The sequence below is a fragment of the Pieris napi genome, chromosome 8 (assembly GCF_905475465.1).
Source record: "Pieris napi chromosome 8, ilPieNapi1.2, whole genome shotgun sequence".
Lineage (NCBI taxonomy): Eukaryota > Metazoa > Arthropoda > Insecta > Lepidoptera > Pieridae > Pieris > Pieris napi.
In genome coordinates, this window is record NC_062241.1 from 2,367,453 (window position 1) to 2,393,026 (window position 25,574).

A 25,574-nucleotide genomic window follows, 5' to 3' on the forward strand; every position below is an offset into this window, starting at 1 on the left:
GCACTTGCGAGCCTTCTAGACATGTGAGTGTCCATCACTTAACATCACTCATTGAAAAAAAAGGTGACTTTTAATTGATATGTAATAAATGTCTTCTTTTTTTTAAAGACAATTCTCACCAATTGACCTAGTCCCATGCTAAGCTGGTGAAGCTTGTGTTATGGGTACTAGGAACGGAAATACATACATATTATAGATAGATAGACATATAAATTCATATTTAAACACCCAAGACCTAAGCACAACACCAAAATATGCTCACCAAATCGATGTTCGTCTCAGCCGGGGATCGAACCCGGGACCCATGGATTCGCAGTCAGGGGTACTAACCACTAGACCAATGAGTCGTCGAATTTATTGAATATGTACTGTATGTATTAGCAAGCTGCACTAGATAACTAAATATACGAGAGGGTTAGACCTATAAACCTAAAATACTTACGGATCCCTAAGCCCTACATAATATGTATCCTAACACATAAACAGTCATTATATAAGTACGAGATGTCTGCATCAAGGTAACAGTTGGAAAAGCCCTACGAGCAGGATCAAGTAAAACTCAAGAAGATTTTTACATAGCTATCGTCGAGTTTGAGTGGCGAGTCATTCAGGCTCGCCACTGTGAGAGGAAGCGAGAAATTAATAAGACAGAGCAGTATTCAAATCTAATTTACTGTTGCAAAACAACATCTTAAATAGTACTTACACCTATTCACGCATACATAATATTAGTGTTATGATATCTCGGTATCGCCAATAATTGAAACAGCCACGTGAGCCATGTCAGTTGGTCTATTCAAATGAACAGTGCATACTTTATTATTATCAATGTTATCTGTGTATGTCACAATAAAAAAAGTTCTAATTACCATTAAATAATTGATTTTACAATTTTTTTGTTCTGTAATGTATTAACAACCAATACAGGTTATTAAGTTTAGATCTCTTCTAATTGACGTACCATACATATAGTCGGTAATACCTTCATGAAAATCGTTATTAGCTGTTGAAAGGGGTCGGTAATAGAAGCATTTGACACATTAAGATCTCATGTTCTTTTATTTTTATGTTAAAAACTAAAACTACACATTAAAATAAAGAACGTCTGTACGCATCTGCTGGCTTTGAAAAATCACATCAATTTCAATTCAGGCCGGTAATACCTGCTCAATTATCTAAGCTACCAAATAAGGAGCTCACATATTCAATCGTAAATATTTTTTCAATTTCACGTTGCACTGTGTATTAATAAAATATAAGGTGTAAATAAATAAAAATAAAATTAATTTGTGTGAGTTTTTATTTCTTAAATTAATTTAAATACAATATCACGTGGATCATAATACACCTGTTAGAAAACGCTATTTACATTTTAATAACTTACGTATGTTATATCCTAGTCCTTTACGTGTTATTCTTGTTTTTCTTAATAACATAAATAACATCTGAAATATCATCGCTTATTGAGTTTGATCTTCCGCTTTTATTCGCACCTTTATTTTTTTCACTGTCGTTTTGCTTGTTGGTAACTTTTGGTCTACGTAAGATGTTTCCCACATATATGTCATTTTCATCTTCATCTTTCATAGCAGTTACTTCTATTGGTTCGATAATTATATACTTTGGTGTCACGATATTGTCAGTAGTTTCAGTAATTGTAGAAGTTTTTAATGTTGTGGTGTCAGCGGGTATCTCAGATGTAGTTTTGATTGATGAAATGTCCTTCTCAGTTGTATATTGTTCAGTCGTATTATTGTAAGTTTTGTCTTTTTCATTCATATAATTAACAATATCTTTTACTTCATCCGCTACTAAATCAGGATTAGATTTAAGTTCTTCAAGTTTTATTGGTATGAAGACAATTTCTCGCTGTAAGCTCTCTGTAGTTACGTGATCTTCTTTGCTCGGAGTAAGACTGGCATCACTTGAAGATTTTACGAAAGATTCGGTTGTTGCGTTTGTTTCCAAGTTTTGGGAATATTTTCTAACAGAACTTTCAGTCGTAGAAGTAGTAGTAGACAACATTTCCGTTGTTGGCATGGCTGAAGAAGTATCTGTCACTTTATCCGTCGATTTTGGTGAAACACTTTCTTGCGGTGTATTTTTTTGAGGATCTAGTGATGCTGTGACCTTGTTATCATGTGGGTGAAGTTTATTCATAAAATCAACGATATCTCGTACTTCATCTGCAATTGCGGGATTTGATTCAAGATCATTCAAATTTACAGGAATGAAGACAACATCGGGGGGTTTTTCGGCCGTAACATTTTGTTTGCTGTGAGCATTTTCAGTCGTTATGTCATCTAAAGAAATTGTTGATGACTGGAAATCAACTTGAGTTGAAGACCTTTCCGTAACCATATCACTTGTAGGTAGCGACTTTTCAGTTGCCATCATATTCTTGGATTCGTTTTTCATTGGTTTATCATCTAGTTGCATTGGAAGTAGATTTTTTGAACTTTCTGTTGTGTGATCTTTATTCATTGTTGTCAGACTTTTATCCGTTAAGTTTGTCTCATCACTTGATTTAGGTTTATCCATATTATTCACTATATCTTGAATCTCATCATTTACATCATTAGGATGTAATTCAAAGTCTTTCAAATTCACCGGTATAAAAATAATTTCTGGTGATATTTGTTTGTCAGAACTTCCAACGGGAACAATACTCTCAGGATTTGACATATGCTTACTTAAGGGTTCCGAAGTGCTCGTTATTATTTTATATTCTCGAGGCGTTGTATTTGGAACAACCTCTTTACTCTTTGGTGAAGGGGTTGCCGTTGTTTCACTTTTCTTCTTATTATCGGGGTTATCATTTATTAGATTTACCACATCCTTGATTTCATCTTCTATAGCATTTGGGTGTGCCTTTAAATCAGCTAAATTAACTGGTAAAAATATCATATCATGAGACGAGCTAGATGTAATGGGTTTATCGACTTTGGGAGTTGCTTCTGATTGTTCAGTAGTTACCCCAGCATTTGGGTTTTGATTATATACGCTGTTATCGATCACCGCAGTAGTAGTTGTGGTAGTTGTACTAGTAGTAGACGGGGTAATAGTAGTTAAAACAGTAGCTGCTTCATTAGTTATTGTACTAGTGGTAGTAGTAATATCAATTTTGGGCGGATGCCTATTAATGTTATCGATAATATTCTTCATCTCATTTGCTATCAAGTTTGGATGTGATTTTAGCTCATCTAGATTGACCGGTATGAACAATATTTCTGGCGAAGAGTTATTAGCGGAACTAATAGCAACATTTGTAGATGTTTCAGTTGTTACATCGTTATTTGAATTATTTAAAACATTATTAGGCGTGTGATAAATTATGTTTTTGACATCATCGTCTGGATTTTGGCTGTATTTCCTATTGTTACTTGATGGAGACTGCTCACCTTTAGCTGTAATTTCGATTTCTGGTTCTTCGGGTCCCATTGGTATTTGCGTGGTTACCGTAGGAGTAGTAGTTATCGAAGGATTAGTAGAAGTGCTGGTAATAGCAGCCGTTGTACTAGTACTACTTTCAGACACTGTTGAAGTATGTTTTTTAATTTCGTTAACTTCTTCTGCTATTAAATAAGGATGTGATTTAAGATCACTTAAATCCACCGGTATAAAAACGATTTCCGGAGCTGAAGATTCATCTTTGTTACCTTTTAGGGAATAACTTTCAGTTATTATTTCTTTCTGTATCGGTGTTAAAGGTGTAGTCGTCAGGTCCACAGCAGGATACGAAGACTGTTTGGTAGTTAAACTATTACTTGATTTATTGAAATTTTTGTTTGAAAGAAGGTAAATCACGTTTTCGACATCGTCATTAGGGTTTTGGCGGTCTCCACTGCTGCTATTACTTGAAGGAAAACTTTTACCTTTACCTATAATAATGATTTCCGGTTCATCCAATCCCATAGTTACTGGCGTGGCTTTTTCTGAAGCAGTAGTTGTTACCGTAGAAGTAGTAGTAGAGCTACTGATACTGGCAACTGTAGTACTAACCGTAGTACTTTGAGTTACTTGTGAGGCATGGTTTGAAATATCACTGACGACATTTTTAACCTCTTCTGCTATTAAATCTGGGTGTGATTTAAGTTCACTTATATTTACTGGTATGAACACAATTTCTGGCGCGGTTTCATTTATTTCATCTTTATTACCTTTTAAGGAATAACTTTTAGTTATTGTATCTTTCTGTACTGGTGATAAAGTTCTTGCAGTTTTTTCTGTAGTGGGTGAACTAATTGGTTGTATTACGTCTTCATTGGGTGTTTTTCTGCTACCATTAACTTGGTTTTTTATTGTTGTATGCTCATGGGTGGTATAAGCCGAAGAACTCTCTGTTACTTTAGGTGATGGTTGCATCGTAGGATGAATGAACGTTCTTTTATCAATAGGTTGTTGTGTAGTAGACGCAATTTTTGAAATATTTTCCTTTCTTTCATGCAGTTTGTTTACGAATGCTATAATATCACTTACTTCATCGGCAATTGCGTTCGGATTAGATTTTAACTCTTGTTCATTAACGGGTAGCAAAATGATTTCCCTTGTTTCATTTTTAGGTGCCTTGGTACTCTTGGTTGTGTTCATAATATTTAGCTGTGGTTGAGCAGTAATTTTATCCTTATTTTCGTTAGGTTTTTGTGGCATCGTATTGTTGACAACATTATCTTCGGTAGTTTTGTTGTTTCTGATGTGAATTGGACGCTGATTCTCCCAATAGGATTTCTTGGAATTATTTTCGTATGGAGAAGGAGTCGAAACCACAAAGTTTACTTTTTTCATCAGAGATTGGTGGGGTACGGTGGGCCCGTTTCTCAAAAGTGATGATGTTGGCTCGAATTTAAGCATTAGAGGCCTTTTTGCGAGAAAATATTTATACGAAGATGGAGCAGTCATCCGCGGAAGTGGTTTATCCGTTATCACATACTTTTTCGTGTTCTTGGGGAAAAGAGTGCTTTTTCGTACTTCAATAGGCTTCTGTGTTGTCGTCACCTTTTCTGGATTAAGATTCACAACAGGCTTAAATCTGTGACTCCTGGGAAGTCCTTGTACTAAAGAAATTGTAACCACTAGCAAAAACGCGAAGGCAATCTGAAAATATAAATAACAGTAAGTAAATATAAAAAATTCGTTAATATACAATTTTATCTATAGTAGTATTTGTAATCTTCAACATACCGTTTTTGGTTTCATTGTTGTTAATTAACTTTTTGCATTTAAAACTCACTACTTTATCTCACTTACTTCACTTTATGTATCACTACTTTAAATCACTCAACGATAAGCTGGTCAAATATTGAATGAATAAAAATTAAAACAGGACACATTTATATAGTAACTTAATTAAAAACCTTAATGATTTCTAGCGATAGATCCTTTTGTAATGATAATTAGGATCATAAATCCCTAATTATAAATAAGTTATAATTTAACCGTAAATTGCATCATTTGTAAATGACTTTGACTAGTTTACTAGAATAGGAAGTGGTTATAAAAACAAATTATTAAATAATATTTTGATTCTTATTATTACATACACGTTGTATATAAAATAAAAAGGTTTATAAAGATGACTGTATGTACTCAATTAGTTATATCAAAGGTCAACCGAGCCGCTGCTCTGATAACGTAAGGGGACAATAAACTTGTTATCATACAAATCATATTAGTAGACTTCCAACTTCGAAATATGGCAAATGATGCACGGTATCCTTAAAATCAGGAATTGAACAGCAAAACGTATAGCCTTCAGCAGGATTATCAGGATGCCATGATAACCAACCAAATCCGCTGGTATTCCTACAAATATCCGAACAAAAAAATAGCTCACGGGCTTCAGCAAAAGTATAATATGGGTTATTAATACCCACATAAGCGATACCTCTCTTCGTTCTCGGTTCATATACAACTTTATAAAAATACTGCGGTATCGGAATAACAGGATTGTTATTTTGATCCGTGTATAAATGCAGATCAACTCGTCTTCCAAAATTATCGCTTAGCTGAGTTATTCCAAATGTACCGGTGTAGATAATTGTCTCATAGCCAGCATCATGAATGTGATTCCTTAAATCAACTTCTAGAGTATTCCAATTTCCTCCATTGAAACCTGTCCATTGCGGTGCACAATTAACGTAGTGAAAAGTTGCTCGTTCAGTAAAAGCAAAGACAAAATCTGTTTTTGCAGCCAAATGTCCCCTCGATAGAAGTTGACTTTTGGTCACATACGACTCCACTAAAGGACCTACTCGCTGGGCGACTGCTGCTTTTTGACCTGGCGGGGAAAATAGCCTTTCAACGGGAATATTTTCATAATTATGATTATCCAAGAAGAACGGACGTTCTACTCTGGTTTGAAAGAATGCATTATAGGGTTTTTGGGTATATTTTGAATAAATAGGATTAAAATGGACGTCATCAAAACACGATTCGTAGACAGGGTAAAATTGGTCTTCAATCGTATACCCAACGTCTATTATGGGGTATCCTTCGTAGCATGTTCTATTTGTGGGCTTACTATGATGGATTGGGGCAAAGGAACATCTAAAAAACGTGAATCTAGCAAGGGAATTCAGCCAATCATCGTTTCTGAAGTTATCGCCGCCTTCACACGATATAGTTGCTACTTCACGGCGATCTTTAATATCTGGATGGTTGATAAAACCAGCTCCTTGGCAGCTAAGTGTGAGAACATCTCCAGCGTTTAGTACTATGTTACCCTCATTATCGTCTGGTTCCAGAATTCTGTTGTTGCGCAAAATAACTGGGAGAGGTTCACCGAAATGTATTCTTGTATTTAACACGCATCGTTGGCCGTGTTGTATATTAAGTGCACATAAAATTAACACGTAGAATTTATGAAACATAATTTATATTTTTAAACATAATACTTGAAAATTTTTAACATATATGATGTTTTTGTTATGACAGCAATGCGTTGGTATAAATGTCAAATTACAATCAAAACAAATTTGAATCAAATGTCAAATTATTTGATTGACTGTGATTCCGTGTATGTATAGTATATATATAATTTTTATTGATTAAAGCTTGCCAGCGCTCGGCACACTGATACATTGTTAAAAGAGCCACAATATACAATTTTTAGGGTCTGTTTCACAATGTATAGATAAAGTACCAAATAGCTATGCAACACATAAATTATTTGGAAGATAAATTGTGTTATTTGACATTCATCGGACTCATAACTTATGATGGACTTTATGTGACGAATAGCTCTATCTGACAGTCGTGAAACGCAATAATAGTGTTTATCCTACCAATAAGTAATAAATAGCTAATTTGGAACTTATGTAGAACTTATCCGTACATTGTGAAACAGACCCTTAATGTTACAAGCACTTATAGGCAAACATGACATATACGAAGAGATAATACAAATTATAAACCAAACAATTAAAATTACAAAATCTAAACGAAAATCGATTTTAAAGTGTAAGGGGAGCAACTATGGATATCATTATAAATTACGTTTAAAAAAATCAGACAGTAATAGTAATCCATGACAATTCTTATCCTTTGTTATTCCTACGTATAATCTTTTATTAGCTACAAATCTCAATTTCCGAAGTTCTTATAATTAATATTACTGTACCTGTACTTTTCGTAGTAATCATGAGTTAATTCTGTACTTAAAATATAAAAAAATATTGCACTGCTGAATGAACATAGGATTACCGGTTGCAATTAAGTAAAAAATAGTGTTTGATATCAAAGTATATAAAAATTATGAAACTGAGACGTGATATTTTACTATTGAGAAATCTTTATCTCGTATTGATAATATTATCGACACCCGTCAATCTAATATTTATTTTATTAAGTACCTGATAAGTACAATATTCATAGTAATTATTGCACATATACTCAGCCGTGATAAGCTGTATTTGTCGACAGGATTTTTGATCTTGATAGACTAAACCTTAGGGGTATTATATTCGGTTTCATGAAATAAAGAGATTTACGTTGGTGCAAACCTTGGTTTGGTTATCGGTTTAGGAATATTATTGCTTAGTACAAATAGTGTCTCATCAAACAATGGATATGGCAACTGGACCCGATCTCCCCTAGCTATATGTAAAAGTGTATGGCCCGGTCTGTCAAGGATACTTCCTGTGTCAAGTATCTTCACAAACCAACAATGGGCGTGGAGAAGCGGACGCAACCGCCGCGCCGCATCGCATGTCGGGAAGCATAAAGGCACTGCTGTTACCGCATCCCACCTATGGTGATTGTTGGTGGCGCCTTGAGGTTTTAGTGGGTATACGACACAATCGCGAGTCCCATATAGCCCTCCCGCACTGAGCAGTCACGCCGCGGTATGCGCAATGCATTTCCCCAAGTAAAAAAAAGACTTCTTAAGTCCTATTATAGGTACCAGCCCAAAGATGATCAATACATCATGTAAACCCGAAAAATTCAATATTGTGAAGAGGCAAACAAACTTTATTATTTATATTTATTTAATCTCTTATAAAATCAAAACTGATAATTGACGACCTCATTTTTGCTGTTTTTAGATAAAACTCTTTAGATAGTGTGGCAGAATATGCGAACTTACGATTGTACCATCTTACACATTTTTGTACCATATTCTTGCAATAAATAAATTATTATTATTATTATAGATAGCAATAATGGAATGACTGCAAATGGATCTTTCTAGTGCTCGGATTTACTTCCCAGCGAATGGGGAAGAGTTAGTTTTACGCTGAAACAGCGGCCTAGACTAATAAAAATAATGCTGCTGTTTGTATCATCATTAGGAATATAGAAGCTAGACAGCTTAACAAAATTAACGGGAATAGCGTACGTATATACGTTTTTTAAATAGGTTAAAATCATTATTGTTAGATGGCTTTAAGTCTTTAAGTCCTCTTCAGGGCATGAGACATATTTTTACACGCTTTATATTAGCTTCACCTGTATGTATGTATGTATGTAACCGACTCCTTCGGACTAGATTTTGACCCAATTTTAACGGACAGATTTAATTCAAACTTTGCGCACCTGTCAAAGATCGATGACAATGCAATAATCCGAAAAAAAATTTAAAAAAATTTAAAAAATTTACCTAAAAAATAAATAATAGTTATAAAAAACTAAAAAACATCAACAGCTTTAAAAGCGTGTTTTTAGTTTTTTTTAACTATTATTTATTAACGATTATAAATAACTCTGGTATGTAAATAATACCTACACAAGAACAAGTATTACACAAGAACAAGTATTACACAAGAACACAGTATTAATAGAAACTGTAAGTAGGTAGTGTTATTAGATTCTTATGTTAAATATATTTTTTGTTAAATTAAGATAGACTTAAAATATGTACTTATTAGTTTTAAATTAGGCTAGAAGGTAATGGGTAAATTATGTCTTTGTGCAGAGACAATTTATTAAAAAATACAATCTTAATCAATAGTAAAAACTATTGTATCTTCCAATTTTCAGTAATGTATTATAAATACCTAAAAAACATACATCGTTCATCAAATAGTAGATATTTCAATGTCAAAACAATTAGGTACTAATCAGTATTAATTAAAGCGACATTCACGGAAATAAATGACGTTACTTAAACAATTACTGTTTGTTGAATTGTTCCATGAACTGTCGGTGACCTCTGTATTATCATACATTTTAAATAAAGGCATTGTAATTTATGGAACATACGACTATACATCACAGCTATAAGGTGAATAGCAGTATTAGGGTCGATTCGACCAAACTTCAATTTATGCACGAGTAACTATACCAAGAATAATCTATTCCATGATTTTAATCTCGAGTAAATCCATAGTCGTTTGTCCACGTAATCGATAGTATAATTGTGCTAGGAATAACAATACGCGAATAGCAAGAGAATGGTGAACGAAAATAAAACTCGGCAAATACCTAAATGTTGTTCTACAACGGGACAGTGTAAGAGCATACATCATGTCAACTCGATTTTGCCGTATTATAGTGTGAAAAAGTAGCTTTTAACAGGTGTCAAACGACAACAAAAAGTTTTTATTTCTTGTTTGTTTGAGGCTTTCGTCTAAAAAGGAACTTCTGTTGAGCCCAGTTGAATTTCATTCTAATATTATAGAAAATAAAAAATCTAAAAACAAATAAATAAATAATAAATTGTTTAAACGTTTCATTATACAATGCTAGACTATTAATTTAGTGCGTTGCGTTGACTTGAAATTAAAACACAGAATACATATTTGTGAAATGACAGAAATCAGCTGATTGGACTGACTGACGCCATTAAATTATTCTAGGAATAGCTGTTATTCCGTGCGAAACGGCGGTATAGTAGCAATTCCCGAATAAGCCCACTATTCTTAGAATTTGTAGTTGGTAAAACGTAAAATTGATTTACTCTCGATTAACTCTCGATTTATTCTAAGATTAAGATTTACTCTTGTTTGGTCGAATCGACCCTAAGAGAGAGATTTTGAATCGAAATTATGACTCGTATGTCAAAATGGGAATAAGTGTCCATGTTTAAGGTAAGGTGGTATGGACCTGCCTGTTTGGTTTGTATAAAAAATGTTATGAAGGAGCACCGGCACTAATTAAAGATTTAAGTTGGCGCCTGGTAGATGGTACCGGTGACCTCAGAGCTGGTGCTTTCCTAGCTCAACGAATAAGTATCGCAATACAGCGAGGAAATGCTGCCAGCGTTATAGGTACACTGCCACAGGGACTACTTTGTAAATTTGTTTTAATTTTCTTTTTATTTGTAGGTTAAGAAAATTGTAAATACTGTATATTATTTGATTGTTATGTAATTAACATTCTAATTAACAATAAACTACAAGCTCCCTCCTTATCAGATGGCCAAATCGTAAAATGACTGCTTCACGACTGATTTGAGCGCGACCGCCGCTGCGAAAACCGCTGTGCGAGTTCGAAAAGTGAGTTACAGAATCGCAAGGCTGAAATAGATGTTTTGGTTAAGATAACCCAAAGTCTTGTCATCCCGCGCGATGAAACCGTATTTACTAATGAAATTATAAGTTTAATTAAAAAAACTAAAAAGAATCTAGGTTCTATTATAAAAATTAAAGTTAGGTTTATTTGAATATTTAAAAAAAGGGATCCTAAATCAAAACCTTACATGCTTAGAATAAATAATTTCAAAGAATTATAAATAATTCAATTCCATGCGTTCGTAGAAATTGTATTGAGATTTTTCGTATTTAGAATTAAGTACTTGTTGAAGGTTACGGAATTAACAAAAAAACTTTAGCTACAGGAATAACTATTTAGTACGAAGTTCATAATGTTATGCATACTAACCAAATGTATTAAATACTAATTTGTTCCCAAAAAAATAATATTTAAGTAGGTAATTAATCTTATACATATATGCGTATTTATTACATTTATATAGTCTGATGTTTTAGGAGATATTTTCATTAATTAAACAGTTACTTTGTGTCCCATTGCCAATATATTAAATTATTATAACTATATTTATATAAACCCTCTTTAACCCAGATAAACATTTTTTTTTTTAAGTTACAACATTTTAAATATCTCTTCTCATCACAGCGTGAGCACAATTTGATAGAAATAGTGGAAAGAGTAGGTTTTTTTAGATTGATTTAGTTAAGTTTAGTTAGATTGATTTTTGGGTCAGAATCACCTTCACTTATCATCCCATCCCATCACTTATCATACAATCTTATCATCCCTTGATTTAATAAAAAAACGTTAATTACTAAATAGAACCTGTGTGCTGCGTGCTGTGGCTGCACTTTTTTTTAAACCATGATGATTCAAAATGAATCCTGGGAATTGTTTACGTAATAATTTAATTTGAGCCCGAACTCGCCATGAGAAGAACGCTCTGAACGAAAAACTATTTACAGATTTAAAAATACACCAGATGAATATTTTTTACGTCAGTTCGAATTAAGACGTGTGTGACGGTAGTTGAGTGATGTGACTTGTGGCGACGATGCATTTGATAATAGTGAGTATTGTTTTCTATGGTAAATACATTTTTTTAAATTCAATATTAAAATTATTAACTAAACTTTGGTAATACAAAATTGTACTAAAATCACCAAGGCATAGCTTTGGCAAATTTGACTATTATAACCGCCTATAAATCTTACATAAATTAATGATTTTCATGTACTCATAGTTTATAATTTCCTAATTAAATATTTAATTGTACGTAATTCTGAGTTCTGTGGTACAAAAAGTAAAATATTTTATATGATTTATTAACGTACAGAATATACACATTTTCTCGGAACAATAATAATTCAGTGGTCTTCATGCCACTGTCATTGAAGTAGGTGATCGAACTCACAATTATAAATGTAAAAATCCAATACATTTTTGATTTACAGTTTGAGTATTCTATATACAAACAAACTATGTATTTAAAAGGGCTAAAATAATCAAACTAATCTTATTTTTATCGCGTTTTCTATCCAGAAATTATAATCAAACTATTCAAACTTAAACTTAAAATAACTTTATTTATATAGGTAAACAAGTTCACTTATGAACGACAAAAAGTTAAATTAATTGTAAATTTACATTTACTATCAGTTCAAGTCAAGGGCGTAGAGCGGGCAAGAAGAACTGGCAAGACACTTTCCGCCACTCTTTTTAGTTTTGAAATATTATATATAATAGTATTGAGTCATAGAAATTGTTTGAACTGAAGCAAATCAATCCCAAGGATTGGGATCATTTAAATATTCGTCAAATGTATAAAAATCTTTATTGATTAATTTACGACTAATCCCTCGGCTTTGAATTTATTTAGTGATAATTCTCTAATTTCGCTTGTATTGGGAGTTTGTTGTAAAAACGAATACAATTTCCATATAAGGAGTGGTTTATCTTCTGGAGCCTGATTGGTCGTTATATTAGAATCTTAAGCTAAGAAAAAACTTAGCTGTTTTTTCTACTTAGAGAGTTGAAAATTTCTTCGCTTCGTATTTGTATACTGCACAAATAATTGTGCACATACAAATGAAACCCATTTGATGTCGAGGTTACAACGCACGACCAGAGACACTATCAATGTTGTTTAACTAATTAGTAATGAGGAATTTGTGCGTTTATCTAAAAGGGATGTGTAATTTGTGTCACTTAAAAATAGCATGTCAGAGATTATGCAAAAGTCTCACCCGTATTTAAATGGAAAAACTACATCGTTGCTTTATACAAAAACCATGTTGACTTTGTATCGATTTAAGTGTTATAATTCTTATGTAGCGATGTAGGTTCGTACCCCGGCTTTGTACAAAGCTATGTCCACAATTAATAAAAACTAATAACTTATTTATTCATACATCCATATGTAGTTTTAGTTAGAGTTAGTAAGAATTCGGTCTTAGTTGCTTTTTTAGTATTGGTTAGTGAACAAAACAAAAAGACTTCTATAGTGGGGCATGGACAGCATACCAACATTTTATGATAAGCGGGGTCAATTAATACTTTATACTCGCTCATACGATGTTATTACGGTAACTGGGAATTATGAACCAAATATCAACGGCGCGTATTAATGTACACAAGGATCCTCATATATAAAGACAATGATTAAGGAAATAACCTAGATCTTTATTTAAAGACACACTTATATTTTTTAATTTATTTTAAATTAAATATAATAATACTGTACAAGTGCTGAAAGGTCGGAAAACTTTATTATTAATTATTAATTGTTAAATTGATGTAAATAATAATATCAGTGGTACTAAGAAGCAGAAAACAGATCTAGAAAAACTACTAAAATTTACAAGAAATTGTAACAGTCTAATAAACTATATCTATATAAATAAAAATGAATCGCAAAATATGTTGCTAAGCTCAAAACTCGAAGACGGCTGGTACCAATTCGAGTATTTATTTTTTATTTATTTAACTCTGAGCAGTGTTGGCCCAGTGGCTTCAGCGTGCAACCCTCATACCTGAGGTCGTGGGTTCGCATCCCGGCTGTGCACCAATGGACTTTCTATGTGCGCATTTAACATTCGCTCGAACGTTGAAGGAAAACATCGTAAGGAAACCGGCCTGAACCTTAGAACAAAAAGTCGACGGCGTGTCTCAGGCACAGGAGGCTCTCCTAATAGGCAGTATAGTAGATACAATATGATCATTCCGGAAGCTTGTTTATTTAAAAAATGTTCCATATGTTGGTATGTAGCTAAAGGTACTAAAAAGCCTAAGTAAAAATAAATAAAGATAAAACAGTTGAAAAAAAATAAATAAAGATGAAACGGATAAACGATAAATGGTTCGCGTGAGTAGCTAATTACCATTACACAGGGATATTATATGAAGACTACTTCATTATTCAAGTTAAAACTAAGAAATTTGAAGAAAGTAATTATAAATTCATCTCATTAAACAAATTACACTTTCTCCATGAGTAGAAACTTTTTGATCGCTCACGTGCAACTTACATTAACAATCTTTACTTAAATAATAATAAGCAAAAATGGATAGAAGAGATGATGATGAATACACATGAATTTTGAATATATCAACTGCATTGCCGAAAGTCAAAAGCGATTCAACAATCCAGTACTTATATTTACGATATCTTATAAAAATACAGAATCATGAAATGTCCAAAAATAACAAAGGAAATGAAATATAGGTGTTAAAAGATAACACACGAACATAATTATCAATTATTATGACAATATAGTGTGCAGTATTTACCTGCAAGGTAATAATCTAAAATATAAAATTCTCGTGTCGCGGTGTTTGTGGTTAAACTCCTCCGAAACGGCTTTCCCGATTCTCATGAAATTTTGTGTGTATATTGGGTAGGTCTGAGAATCGGACAACATCTATTTTTCATCCCCCTAAATGTTAAGGGTAATCAACCCCTAATTTTTTTTTTTAATTTTAGATAAAAAAAAATTTTTTTTATCTAAAATTATAATAATTTTTTTTTATGATACAGCATTAGTAAATACATATAACCCCAAATTTTCACCCTTCTACGATCAACCCCTATTTTTCATTATAAATGATATACATGGCAAAACGACGTCTGCCGGATCAGCTAGTAATATATAAAACTTAATAAATAAAAATAAAAAAACTTAATGCTGGCAGCATTTTCTCGCTGTACTGCGATACTTATTCGTTCATTTATCTAGTTTTTGTGTGTATTACAAATTTAAATACTTCGATATAAACCCGATATAACCCCCTATCAAAACAAAAACAACAACAACTAAAACCGGAAAAGCAAAACAAACATGGAAGAAACACATTCTAAAACAACCTAATCAAGAAGCCTTCCCACCACGGTTGGTCGCCGCGGGAAGATCAGACCACCACCCTCTAACAAATAAACATAATATATATATAGCATCGCTCAATACTAGGACTTTAAGAACTCCTGATTCACTAAAAAGTCGCAAAAGATAGAAAACAGTGGAAAGGGTTAGAGGAGGCCTTTGCCAAGAGGCATACCGAACTCCGAGATATACTGGAGTGAAAATATATTAAAGTTCAGATATATAAAATGACAGAGTTTCGGAATTTAAAGGCTATATTATTATTATTATAAACCCGTAATGGGTTTATATTTGGATCCCGAATTGGAATCTTAATGATTAGTTCATTCTAGTTTAATTCCTTCACTTATTAAATGTTTTTGTAATAATCTTGACACAATAACAATTTTGTCAGTAGGTAATATTTATAGTTATTACGAGTATATGCGTCATAATGACGTCATATTAATTTGGCAAAAACAAAACAAATAATTAGAGATGTTCTATAATTCATACTAAGTACATGATTAATGGCCAAATTTATTTGGTTGTTTAATGAAAATGGTTCACTGTTCGGACTCCAGCGAAATAATCATTGAATAGTTAAACAGTGGCACTACTATAGTTTAGGTCTGGATCTCTGTAACTGTTTCTTAAACAATAGATTTTTTAATTGGCAAGTAATGGATGCTCACTTTTTGTAACTAAGACGCGCTGTCGACTTTTTTGGTTTGCTCACGATGTTTTCCTTCAAGCCAACACCGCTGTTCCAATAATCTAATACTGGTTCTTGAGTAGGAATACTTACACAACCATGATATAATACAACCAATATGTTTATTAACATAGAAAATTAAAAAAATAGATTTTGCTTTTACAACTTTGTTTTCCAGGGCAAGCGATATATACGCCAGATATCTCACTTATGTTTTGTTTTTCAGGCAATGTGGATGTTTTGTTTGCTCCTATTGACACATACCGCCCTGGCATACGTTTTGCCAAACAATTCTGAGGATATATCGAACACCACGCAGCATTCAGAGGACTACATGAAATACAGTTATATAATAACAACATATTTGTAATATTACTTTGATGTGTTAATTGTAAGTACAACACGTTTGACGCGAGTTCTAGTCGTTACCATGAAATTACCTTACCAATCAGTTAATAATATATAAGCTATTTCCCAAAAAACACACCTTACGCGGAGTTAGAGAAGATACTGATATCTAATATGTTACACATTCATACACATTACATTCACTCATTCACTCACGCTGTACTTATGCTTTTTATAAAATTAATTGGGATAATTGATTGAAAACAGTTAAAAAAAATTACTTTGTTATGGAAGAGCTGGGAACTCTGACACAGTTAAAAAAAAACCATTTTTATTATATGTTTGCATACAGTCGTTACAACACACAAAAATATAATAACGAATACGTCCATGCACCAAAACTTTATGGACCAACTATAAGCAGCTATTTCCGAACCGATACGAATTAGAAGACCGTACCTTAAAGGCCAACGCAAACCTGCTGGCGATGCGGGTCTCCATGGGGTGCGGTACAAACTTAACTTTTAAGACCTGCCTGTGCCTCCTGTTCTCTATAGTTCGATAACCTTTATACTTAAAACGTTCTTTAAATAGTGATAACTATAGTAATTGCATTCATATTTCTAAATTAATTATTTGAAAAAATTCGGCCTGACATATATATAGGTACATCGAATCCCTTTATATCTATAAAGTATGTTGTCCTATGTATAATATCTAAAAACCTCATATTATAATAAAAATTTTGCCTTCCAAATGATTCTAGCGACAATTTTAATGATATTTGTAATTTTTGCAAGAAGTTATTAACATTATACCTAAACACATATTGTTATCTTACACTACTGGGTGTTAAAATTAATATGACTATTTATATTATAATCCTATGTAGTAATATATATATGAGGTCCATAGACGCATTAAAACCACACATTTTCCACACAAGAAATGCCTGATTCAAATTTCAATGCTATTATTTTGTAGGTTACTTTTTCATCTACTTTGGCTTCATCATGAAGGTTGCGGCTAAGTTTAAAAGCCCTAACCGAAACGTCAACATACTGCTTCCACATCTTCACATTGACTTAAGAAATAAAAGAGTTGTTGAATACCCATAATTGTCTTAATTTGGTCATGAAGTAATTCAGTCTCACACTTCATCCTTCTTAGGCAATTCATTCACGATCTCCGCCATTATGTTGTGGAATACGCTGCCCGGTTCCGTACGATTGGCTACCTCTCTGTCATCTTTTAAAACTCTTCTGTATAATCATTTCTTAACCTTATCCTATCCTGATCAATCGTGACTTGTATAAATCTTATGTTTCCTTTTACATCACTATTTGCTGTCCATGTATTTGTAAGATTAGCTTTTAAGTTTTTAGTCTGTTGTTAATATGTTTTTTTTTGTAATACTTTAGATTAAGGTACTGTGTATATATATATATATTTTTATATATAACATTTGTTTCTGCACTTCTCGCACGAATCATGTTTCTTTTTTTGACGTGATAACGTCTTTAAAATCGTTTTAGTCGGGTGACATGTTCAGAAACTTGTGTCACACCAAAACCTCACGAGCGCGATCGCAGGTATAACGAGAGAGAGACGGACCGATCTCCCGTCTCATCTCGAGCGCTGCCAGTCATTCCGTGAATGTATGAAGAAAAATGTATATCATAGTCGAATAAGTAAACTTGTCATTTTACACCCGAAATTTATCATCAAAAGTGTGAATAAAACGATAGATGTAATTTAAAATTTGAAAAAATTGTTATCTTCATTAATTCCTTACTTCCCAAAAACTTATATCACCAATAAGACGTTATCACGTAAACATCTCGATCGTAAACCTACTTTACAAACAACCAATATTTTTTTTTAGTTTTTTCTTTAACTAGGGTTGCCTGGAAGAGATCGCTTATTAGCGATAAGGCCGCCCGTTGCATCCCTTATAATTTTTTTTGTATTGTGTTTGATTTATTGTTTTATGCAACGAAGTGTTAATAAATAAATAAAAATAAGTATTTTATTTCAGAGGGGATGAGGACCAAGCTATCAAGATGTCCAAGTGAAATGCCACATTGATGAATAAAAGCCTTAATTCGTCATACAATGTCACAATTATGCATTTATAAACTGATTAGGATATAAAATCTATTGTTAGTAGTATAGTATTTTATACATAATTGCGAATAATGTCTTTTTGGACTAAATAACTGAACAAAATAGTATAAGTTTTATAGTGAAAATGCAATATTTTTTATACAAATATCACTAAGATATATAAATAAAATGTATTTGTGTATTATTAGGCATTTTTAATTTACCTCCTCCAAAAAGTTAACGCCTTATGATTTTATAATAATTTCAGTGTTGTACAAAAAAGAATTATTATGTAGAAAACAATGGCCCTACTACCTTTGCTATTGGCCTCTGTCTGTTTCGTGATTTTTTCTAACCAGCAAATAGGTTCGATCCTTCTGTACATTGACATGAAAATGGTGCCCAGGATCAAACCTACGACTTCAGGGATGAAAATCACACTATTAGCCACTAGGCCAACACTGCTTGCTATAACAGGCTACATAAAAAAAATCAGAAAAGCATTGAAACTTTTCAGTCACATTGGTTATAGGTATTAAAATTATAAGTCATCGGTGACCACGATTAGTGGGCACTCAAAACGTCAAGTTATGTATAGGTCGATTATCGAAAGCTGGCGGGTTCACAGTACTCACACTAATGCAATTTCACATACAGTATGTTTCAAAATATGTTTTTTTTGCCATGCTATACATTTAAGTCCACTCATACACGACGGACAGTCTATTCATGATGTATTTATGATTGGATTTCAGTTTGACATCACGTCTCGCGCTTATTCACAGACACTACACAAGCACAAAGTGTAAATGTGTTAAAGCCGCCAGCTTTAGTTAACATACCTATAGATAATTCAATAATTGCGTTTATAATCGTTAATTATATAGTGCAGTACTGGCATAAACCCATAAAGACAATACATATATACCTAACATGAATACACTTATGTAAAAACCTAAACAATTTTAGCTAATCTAATGACTTCGTGCTGCTTAGCGCTTTTACCGGCGTATTAACAAAATTGGTGGCTGTTTGCGAAAAATATGCTGCATCACATGGTCTGAGCTAAAACGCCAATAAAAGCCAAGTCATGGGTCGTGGTCATTATGGGAAGAAGGAGCGGTGGCGGTCATTATTAACAACTGTGTGTAATTACCTCGGTCACATCCTATCTACGGGCCTCAAAGATAATGTCGATTTAGAGGGAGAACAAACAGCGCTATCGGTGGGAGCAAATATTTTTTTATAGATCAGGGGGCAAACGGGCAGTAGGCCCAACTGATGTTAAGTGGTACCGCCGCCCATGGACTTTCTCAATGCTAGAGGGCTCGCGAGTGTGATGCCGGCGTTTTAAAAAGCGGAACGCTCTCTTCTAAAGTAGCCTATAAATATTAATAATAATAATTTATTTATTGCAAGAATATGGTACAAAATGTTAAGGTGATACAATCGTAAATCGTTCGCATATTCTGCCATACACAATGGCGCGCAAATTTGTCTTAAGGAATTTTACATTTTTAGTCAAAGTAAATTATTATATTATCTAGTATATTATACTATATACATTACATCATTAAATTTTTATCAATTACGGTATTTAATAGTTCATTTTTTCTAAAAGAAATACACCACAAAAGACTCTAGACGGAAGATCTTTTAATTCTTTTGGTAATTTATTGTAAACTTTAATTGCCATACAAAACATGTTTTTCCGAAACAGTTCCAGATTGATTTTTGGCACAGCCAATTTCATCCCATGTCTACTTCTTACTTCAACTTCTACATTCGACTTAAAAATATGTATGTTTCTGTGCACGAATAAGGATATTTCTAAAATCATAAATACATGGGAGAGATAACATTTTGAGCTTCTTAAATAAAGGTACGCAACTATCAAGACAGGTAGTCTATTTTAATGAGCACTTATTTATCTAAGAAATTATATGCTGGTTTTGCTTAGAAATTAATTAAAACATTTAAGCCGTGAGTGAACCCATAGCATTTCTCTCTCAGGATATAGGCATCACAATACAGCGAGAAAATGCTCCAATCATTAAGGGCATTTGGGCACAAGGATCAATCTATTAAGCATGTATTCTAAAATTGTAATTGTTATATCATATCATAAATAAAAAACTACGTAAACGTTACAGAAAATCTATCTTGTTTCTAATAACATTTTATTAATTTAGGTTACTAAATCATTTCAAGGTTGTAATTAAATTGGATACAGGAAGCAATAAACTTTTCCAACATCAAATAAAAGAAAAATTATTTTTTTTGCGGAAGATAGCTACGCAATTTGTTAATAATGGACACTATATATAACATTCGTTTGCAGCTATGGTCTAGTATAATCATAGACAAACAGCAAACAGCTACGATGGTTACCATATTATTAAGAGCGTCAACGATTTTCTTCGCTTTTTACGCGTGGTTTAAGTATAAATTTTCTTATTGGGCAAGAAGAGGTGTAAAAGGACCAAGGCCCACTTTTCCATTCGGGAATATGCGCGATGTTATATTTCGAAGGAAGCAATTATTTCAACCCTACTGTGACAGCTATAACACATACAAACACCTACCTTACGTTGGACTATACTCTTTCAGTATACCAGTGTTGTGCATCAATGATCCTGATTTAGCAAAACATATCCTAATTAAGGATTTCGACTATTTTCAATCTCATGGAATATTTACAAGCTCAGTTGGAGATCCTTTTGGAGGCCATATTTTTAATATACACGGCGACAAGTGGAAATCCCATCGAGCGAAACTATCGCCAGCTTTCACATTGGGAAAACTGAAGTCGTTTTTCCCGTTTGTAGATAAAATATCTAATGAAGGATTGCAGTATGCCGATATGATGCATGAGAAAGGGGAAGCAATCAACTTTTCAGATTTCTACTTAACATATGCGATGGAAAATATTAGCAGCATTGGTTTTGGTGTTAATAACAACGGTTTTAAATCAAACACGGAATTTCATAAGCGCGGTCGTCAGTTCTTTGAATATACTTCTATTTATTGGTAAGTGAAATGATTTATTATTGTAATGTGACTTTTATGTCATACAAAAAGTTCCCTTGGCAGTTGCGGGTTACTCGATTCTGAGGAAGTTGAATGGATCTGGTAATCGCTGTGCCTTCTTAAGTCTCATGTTATTTTGACACGTGTATATCCTTTACTATCGAGATCCGAGAAAAATAAAATAATATAAATAATTAAGTCAGTTAAATATTGGTAGAAAACGTTGAATTATTAACACTAATATAATAGTAAGAGAACAATAATAGTAGTCAGGGCTTTTAGTTCTGGTAGCGTGAATTGGGAGTTACAAAAAAAACAACATTGATTGTTTTTATAATTTATATATTTATAAAAAAAAGGACGTCCTTTAACAGGCTAACACAGCTTTGTACTTGACAACTATTACTTAATAGCAGAATATTTTAACTCAAAATAACTGATCGTAAGAGAGAAATATAATGATTGAATGACTGACAAAACTTATTGTTACGATAGCTCTGCAAATACGTCCGTGAAGTGTATCTATGAGTAGCACAGTCTACGAAAAGGAGTGGCAAAGGGTATAATGGTATAACTCCATACACAAGTTAAGTAAATGTTAATTCCTTGGCATTAATAATTTTTAAGAATTTTCGTTATTTAATAATAGTCAGTGGCGCTACAACCTCTTTAGGTCTGGGCCTCAGATTTCTGAATATTTTTCAATCTAATAAGTATGTAAGTAGGTGATCAGCCTGCTCAGCCCGACACACGCCGTCGACTTTTTGGGTCTAACATTTCCTCACGATGTTTGCCTTCACCGTTCGAGCAAATGTTAAATGCGCACATAGAAAGAAAGCCTATTGGTGCACAGCCAGGGATCGAACCTACCACCTCTGGTATGAGAGTCGCACGCTGAAGCCACTAGGCCAACATTGCTCAATTTTGTCATTTAACGTTTGTATAATTTTTACAGGACAGTTATCCGAGCAATTGCATTCTTCGCTCCTGAGGCTTTCGATGTATTAAGAATAAACCGGACCGATCCTGGCATTGGCAATTACTTTTATAATCTGGTGAAAGACTCCATGGATTATCGCAAGAAAAACAGTTATCGTCGTAATGATTTTCTTCAGGCACTGATTGATATAAAAGACAGGGAAACTGCCGTGTCTGGTATGATATTTGTTTATTTATTCAAGTTTAACACAACATACATAATATGGTCTACGGTGTGTTACAAGCTCTTTTATCTAAAATATATAACAATTTTGGTAAACAAAAATACATACAACAAAACATAAATGTCATATACAAAATACCAGCAATTTTTGTTAAGCAGAAAAAAATACAAAAAAAATATTCTGTAATTTAATTATTTTTTTTTAATATTTTTATTGTAAGCCTTATCTTATTTCCTAATACAAAAATATCGAATTATCTCATGTGTTAGTGAATATCTTTTACAGTTAATATCAGGAACCCTCTCCGGGAAAGGCCTCTTCCAAGGCTTGCCATCTTTCTCTATCCTATTGTATCCTATCTATATTATAAATGATACTATTTCGTGTTAGGTATATATCCTCTTATTCATAAAATATAAGTTAATGTAATTTCATCATTTTAACTAAAGAACTCATTCGTCTGTAAAATTGATGATGATGAAGATATAGAATTGTTTTTTTTGATAATATAATTTTACTTAAATACCCTAAACGTACAGAAATCACCAAAAAAACATTAAGAGGTTTAACCTTGGGGCCTTAATGACTACACCAAAGTACAAATTGAAATTTCTAATTAACTAAAGAGATAAAAAAAACAATTAATACAAAAAAACAAAACTAAACAATTACAGCAAATACAGCGAAAAAAACCATTTTTATACATTGCTTATTTATAAGGCTAAGCAAATTCTGAAAATCGTTAGATTTTTAACTTGAAACAGCAGATCTATTATGTATTTATTATCTTAACTGATGCAAGTTGTTAAGTTGTAATGATACTGGGGCTAAAGTTTTTAATATTCTCTTGTTTCGTCAATCTTACTTACTAAAAACGCTTAATATTATTATAATTATTTATTATTATTAATATACTATTTTATACAAAATATAAAACAATAATAATAAAAGCCTGTTTAATTTCTTATCATTACAAGTAGTATATACTATAATATGCTTCGATTTGTTATATACATTTTATAAAGAAAAATCTTGTTATCCTATTAACCTAGCTTCCTTCAGGACCATTAATTGTATCTTTCTACACATTCGCTTCCTGCTAACGCTAGAAGCGTTAGTTTCTTATATTCATCATTTTTTGGGCGCCCTCTTCTCCTTCTTCCTCTTAGTCCTTTTCATATAGTTGTCTTAAAGTCCACCTTTTATATGTGCATTCTACTACATGCCGTGGCCACTTCTCTTTTAGGTTGAGTCAACGTATAAGTATGTATCTTGAATTCTGGCGAACAAAAAAAGTGAAAACCTTAACAATTATCAATGAGACTAACGCAGAAATATGCTCATTCCAGGAACGGAAGAATATAGATTTACTTTCAATGAAATTATAGCGAATACATTGCTCTATATGTTGGCTGGCTACGAGACATCGGCTGGGACAGGCATGTTTGCAGCATACGAACTGGCAAAAAACCCGGCTGTTCAGGCAAAAGCTAAAGAGGAGGTGCTCAAGGTCCTCGCAAAACATAATAACGAATGGACGTACGAAGCCCAGAATGATATGACGTATATAAACATGGTGCTTGAAGGTAAAATACGTTTTGTAAATAAGTTTCTTATAAAAATAATAAATATTTTACGTGCGTGAAAGCCGGTTTAAGTTCCATTCTTTATTCCTGGAATTGTCAAAGCGTTTACTGCTATATTGGCATGATTATAACACATAAAAGTGCAATGTATACATGTATGTATTAGTTCATATTAATTTGTTTCAATACATTTTCAGAAACGATGAGAAAATATCCACCAATGCGCGCTCTGTTCCGGAGGTGTAATAAAGATTTCAAAGTACCTGACAGCGATTTTGTTATAGAAAACGGTACATTACTGTTTATACCCATTCAAGCAATACAAATGGACCCTGATATTTTCGAAAATCCGGAGCGATTCGACCCAGAGCGATTCACACCGGAGAAGAAAGCTAAGATGCATCCATGTCATTGGATGCCGTTCGGGGAGGGACCTAAGAAATGTTTAGGTAATAAGCTTAATTACAATAATTTACACACAATAATAGTGTATAATAGTTAATAATAACCACTTTTATAAGTGATGTCATTCACGAAGGCTTTACATTTCAGGAATTTCCAATTTTATGCCTTGAAAAATATATTAATTTCGTTTTACTAAGAAATTATTTACATACGACGATAGTATAGACAATTTAGGAAATCTTAAAATATTGTTAAAAGGAAATTCCCATCATAAGATAGTCATATTTAAACAGGCGGCAGTTAACCAGAGTTGTTTGTATGTTCACCTAACAGTCGGTGGGATTGCAGTGATTCATAAAGTTTTCTAAGAAAAATGAAATACTTTTCTTTTTTTTTATCGTCAGGAAATGCTGTTACGCATATTCCTACGGGATTTTGTTCAAGCAGGTTTTATGTGGGACCCTTTATACTACCTAGAGTAGCCTGAAAACTCGAAACTGCAAATTAACTTATAAATCTTTATTTCAGGTATGCGTCAAGGCTACATACAATCAAAAATGTTGTTAGTGAAATTACTTACCAAATACGAACTATCATTGGACGGAAAAACAGAAGATCCAATTCGAATCAAGGCAACATCATTTTCTGGCGCACCTGATAGTGCAATTTGGATCAAATTAAAAAAAAATGAAATTTAAACATAAAAGGGTGTTAAAAGAGATTTATCTATTTTGTATTGTATGGAAATATGTAATGATTTATAAAATATTATTTCAAAGGAATTGTTCTTTTTTTAAAGATTTTCGACAATCGGAAAATGTGTTTTAAGTGTGTAATAAATATAATAACGTTTTCAGTTTTTATATAATAAAATAAATAAAATCATGATAACATAAATTGTGTGTGTTTGTTGTTGTCGTCGTCATTACCAACA

The 25,574-nt window shown here is 32.8% G+C and overlaps 4 protein-coding genes and 1 long non-coding RNA gene across 5 annotated transcripts; 3 read left to right on the top strand and 2 right to left on the bottom strand.

The window, feature by feature from the left end:
- Window positions 1-607: 607 nt before the first annotated feature.
- Window positions 608-5,196, bottom strand: LOC125051981 (myb-like protein U). The gene is made up of 6 exons (XM_047652625.1): window positions 5,182-5,196; window positions 4,931-5,094; window positions 4,003-4,276; window positions 2,833-3,693; window positions 2,182-2,322; window positions 608-619 (listed from the first exon to the last, which is right to left on the bottom strand). Exons 1-6 carry the CDS (start codon window positions 5,194-5,196, stop codon window positions 608-610), a joined length of 1,467 nt encoding a protein of 488 aa, XP_047508581.1.
- Window positions 5,197-5,567: 371 nt separating this feature from the next.
- LOC125051799 lies at window positions 5,568-6,906 on the bottom strand. The gene has a single exon (XM_047652360.1). It carries the CDS (start codon window positions 6,867-6,869, stop codon window positions 5,664-5,666), a length of 1,206 nt encoding a protein of 401 aa, XP_047508316.1. The 5' UTR covers window positions 6,870-6,906; the 3' UTR covers window positions 5,568-5,663.
- A 4,924-nt stretch (window positions 6,907-11,830) lies between these two features.
- Window positions 11,831-18,661, top strand: LOC125051912. The gene is made up of 3 exons (XR_007117366.1): window positions 11,831-11,998; window positions 16,229-16,393; window positions 18,389-18,661. It is a non-coding gene; the product is annotated as an uncharacterized LOC125051912 (long non-coding RNA).
- A 2,178-nt stretch (window positions 18,662-20,839) lies between these two features.
- LOC125052053 (cytochrome P450 6k1-like) lies at window positions 20,840-21,640 on the top strand. Its single transcript, XM_047652702.1, has one exon. The coding sequence runs from the start codon at window positions 20,840-20,842 to the stop codon at window positions 21,488-21,490; it is 651 nt and encodes a 216-aa protein (XP_047508658.1). The 3' UTR covers window positions 21,491-21,640.
- A 722-nt stretch (window positions 21,641-22,362) lies between these two features.
- On the top strand, window positions 22,363-25,468 carry LOC125052052 (probable cytochrome P450 6a17). Its single transcript, XM_047652700.1, has 4 exons — window positions 22,363-22,641; window positions 23,999-24,235; window positions 24,433-24,684; window positions 25,169-25,468. The coding sequence occupies exons 1-4, from the start codon at window positions 22,554-22,556 to the stop codon at window positions 25,336-25,338; spliced, it is 747 nt and encodes a 248-aa protein (XP_047508656.1). The 5' UTR covers window positions 22,363-22,553; the 3' UTR covers window positions 25,339-25,468.
- The last annotated feature ends 106 nt before the right edge of the window (window positions 25,469-25,574 follow it).

Bases quoted from the DNA above. Each gene is read 5' to 3' on its own strand.
- LOC125051981 (XM_047652625.1), bottom strand. The intron at 4,277-4,930 runs GTATGTGATAAC...TAATGGTAGCAG, and splicing joins TTCCCCAAGAACACGAAAAA to AAAAACACCCAATGAAGACG. The intron at 3,694-4,002 runs GTTAGTACTACA...ACACCGATACAG, and splicing joins AAGTAACTCAAAGTACTACG to AAAGAAATAATAACTGAAAG.
- LOC125051799 (XM_047652360.1), bottom strand. From the start codon at position 6,869: ATGTTTCATAAATTCTACGTGTTAATTTTATGTGCACTTAATATACAA.
- LOC125052053 (XM_047652702.1), top strand. From the start codon at position 20,840: ATGGTTACCATATTATTAAGAGCGTCAACGATTTTCTTCGCTTTTTAC.
- LOC125052052 (XM_047652700.1), top strand. From the start codon at position 22,554: ATGGATTATCGCAAGAAAAACAGTTATCGTCGTAATGATTTTCTTCAG. The intron at 22,642-23,998 runs GTATGATATTTG...TGCTCATTCCAG, and splicing joins CAGGGAAACTGCCGTGTCTG to GAACGGAAGAATATAGATTT. The intron at 24,685-25,168 runs GTAATAAGCTTA...TCTTTATTTCAG, and splicing joins GGGACCTAAGAAATGTTTAG to GTATGCGTCAAGGCTACATA.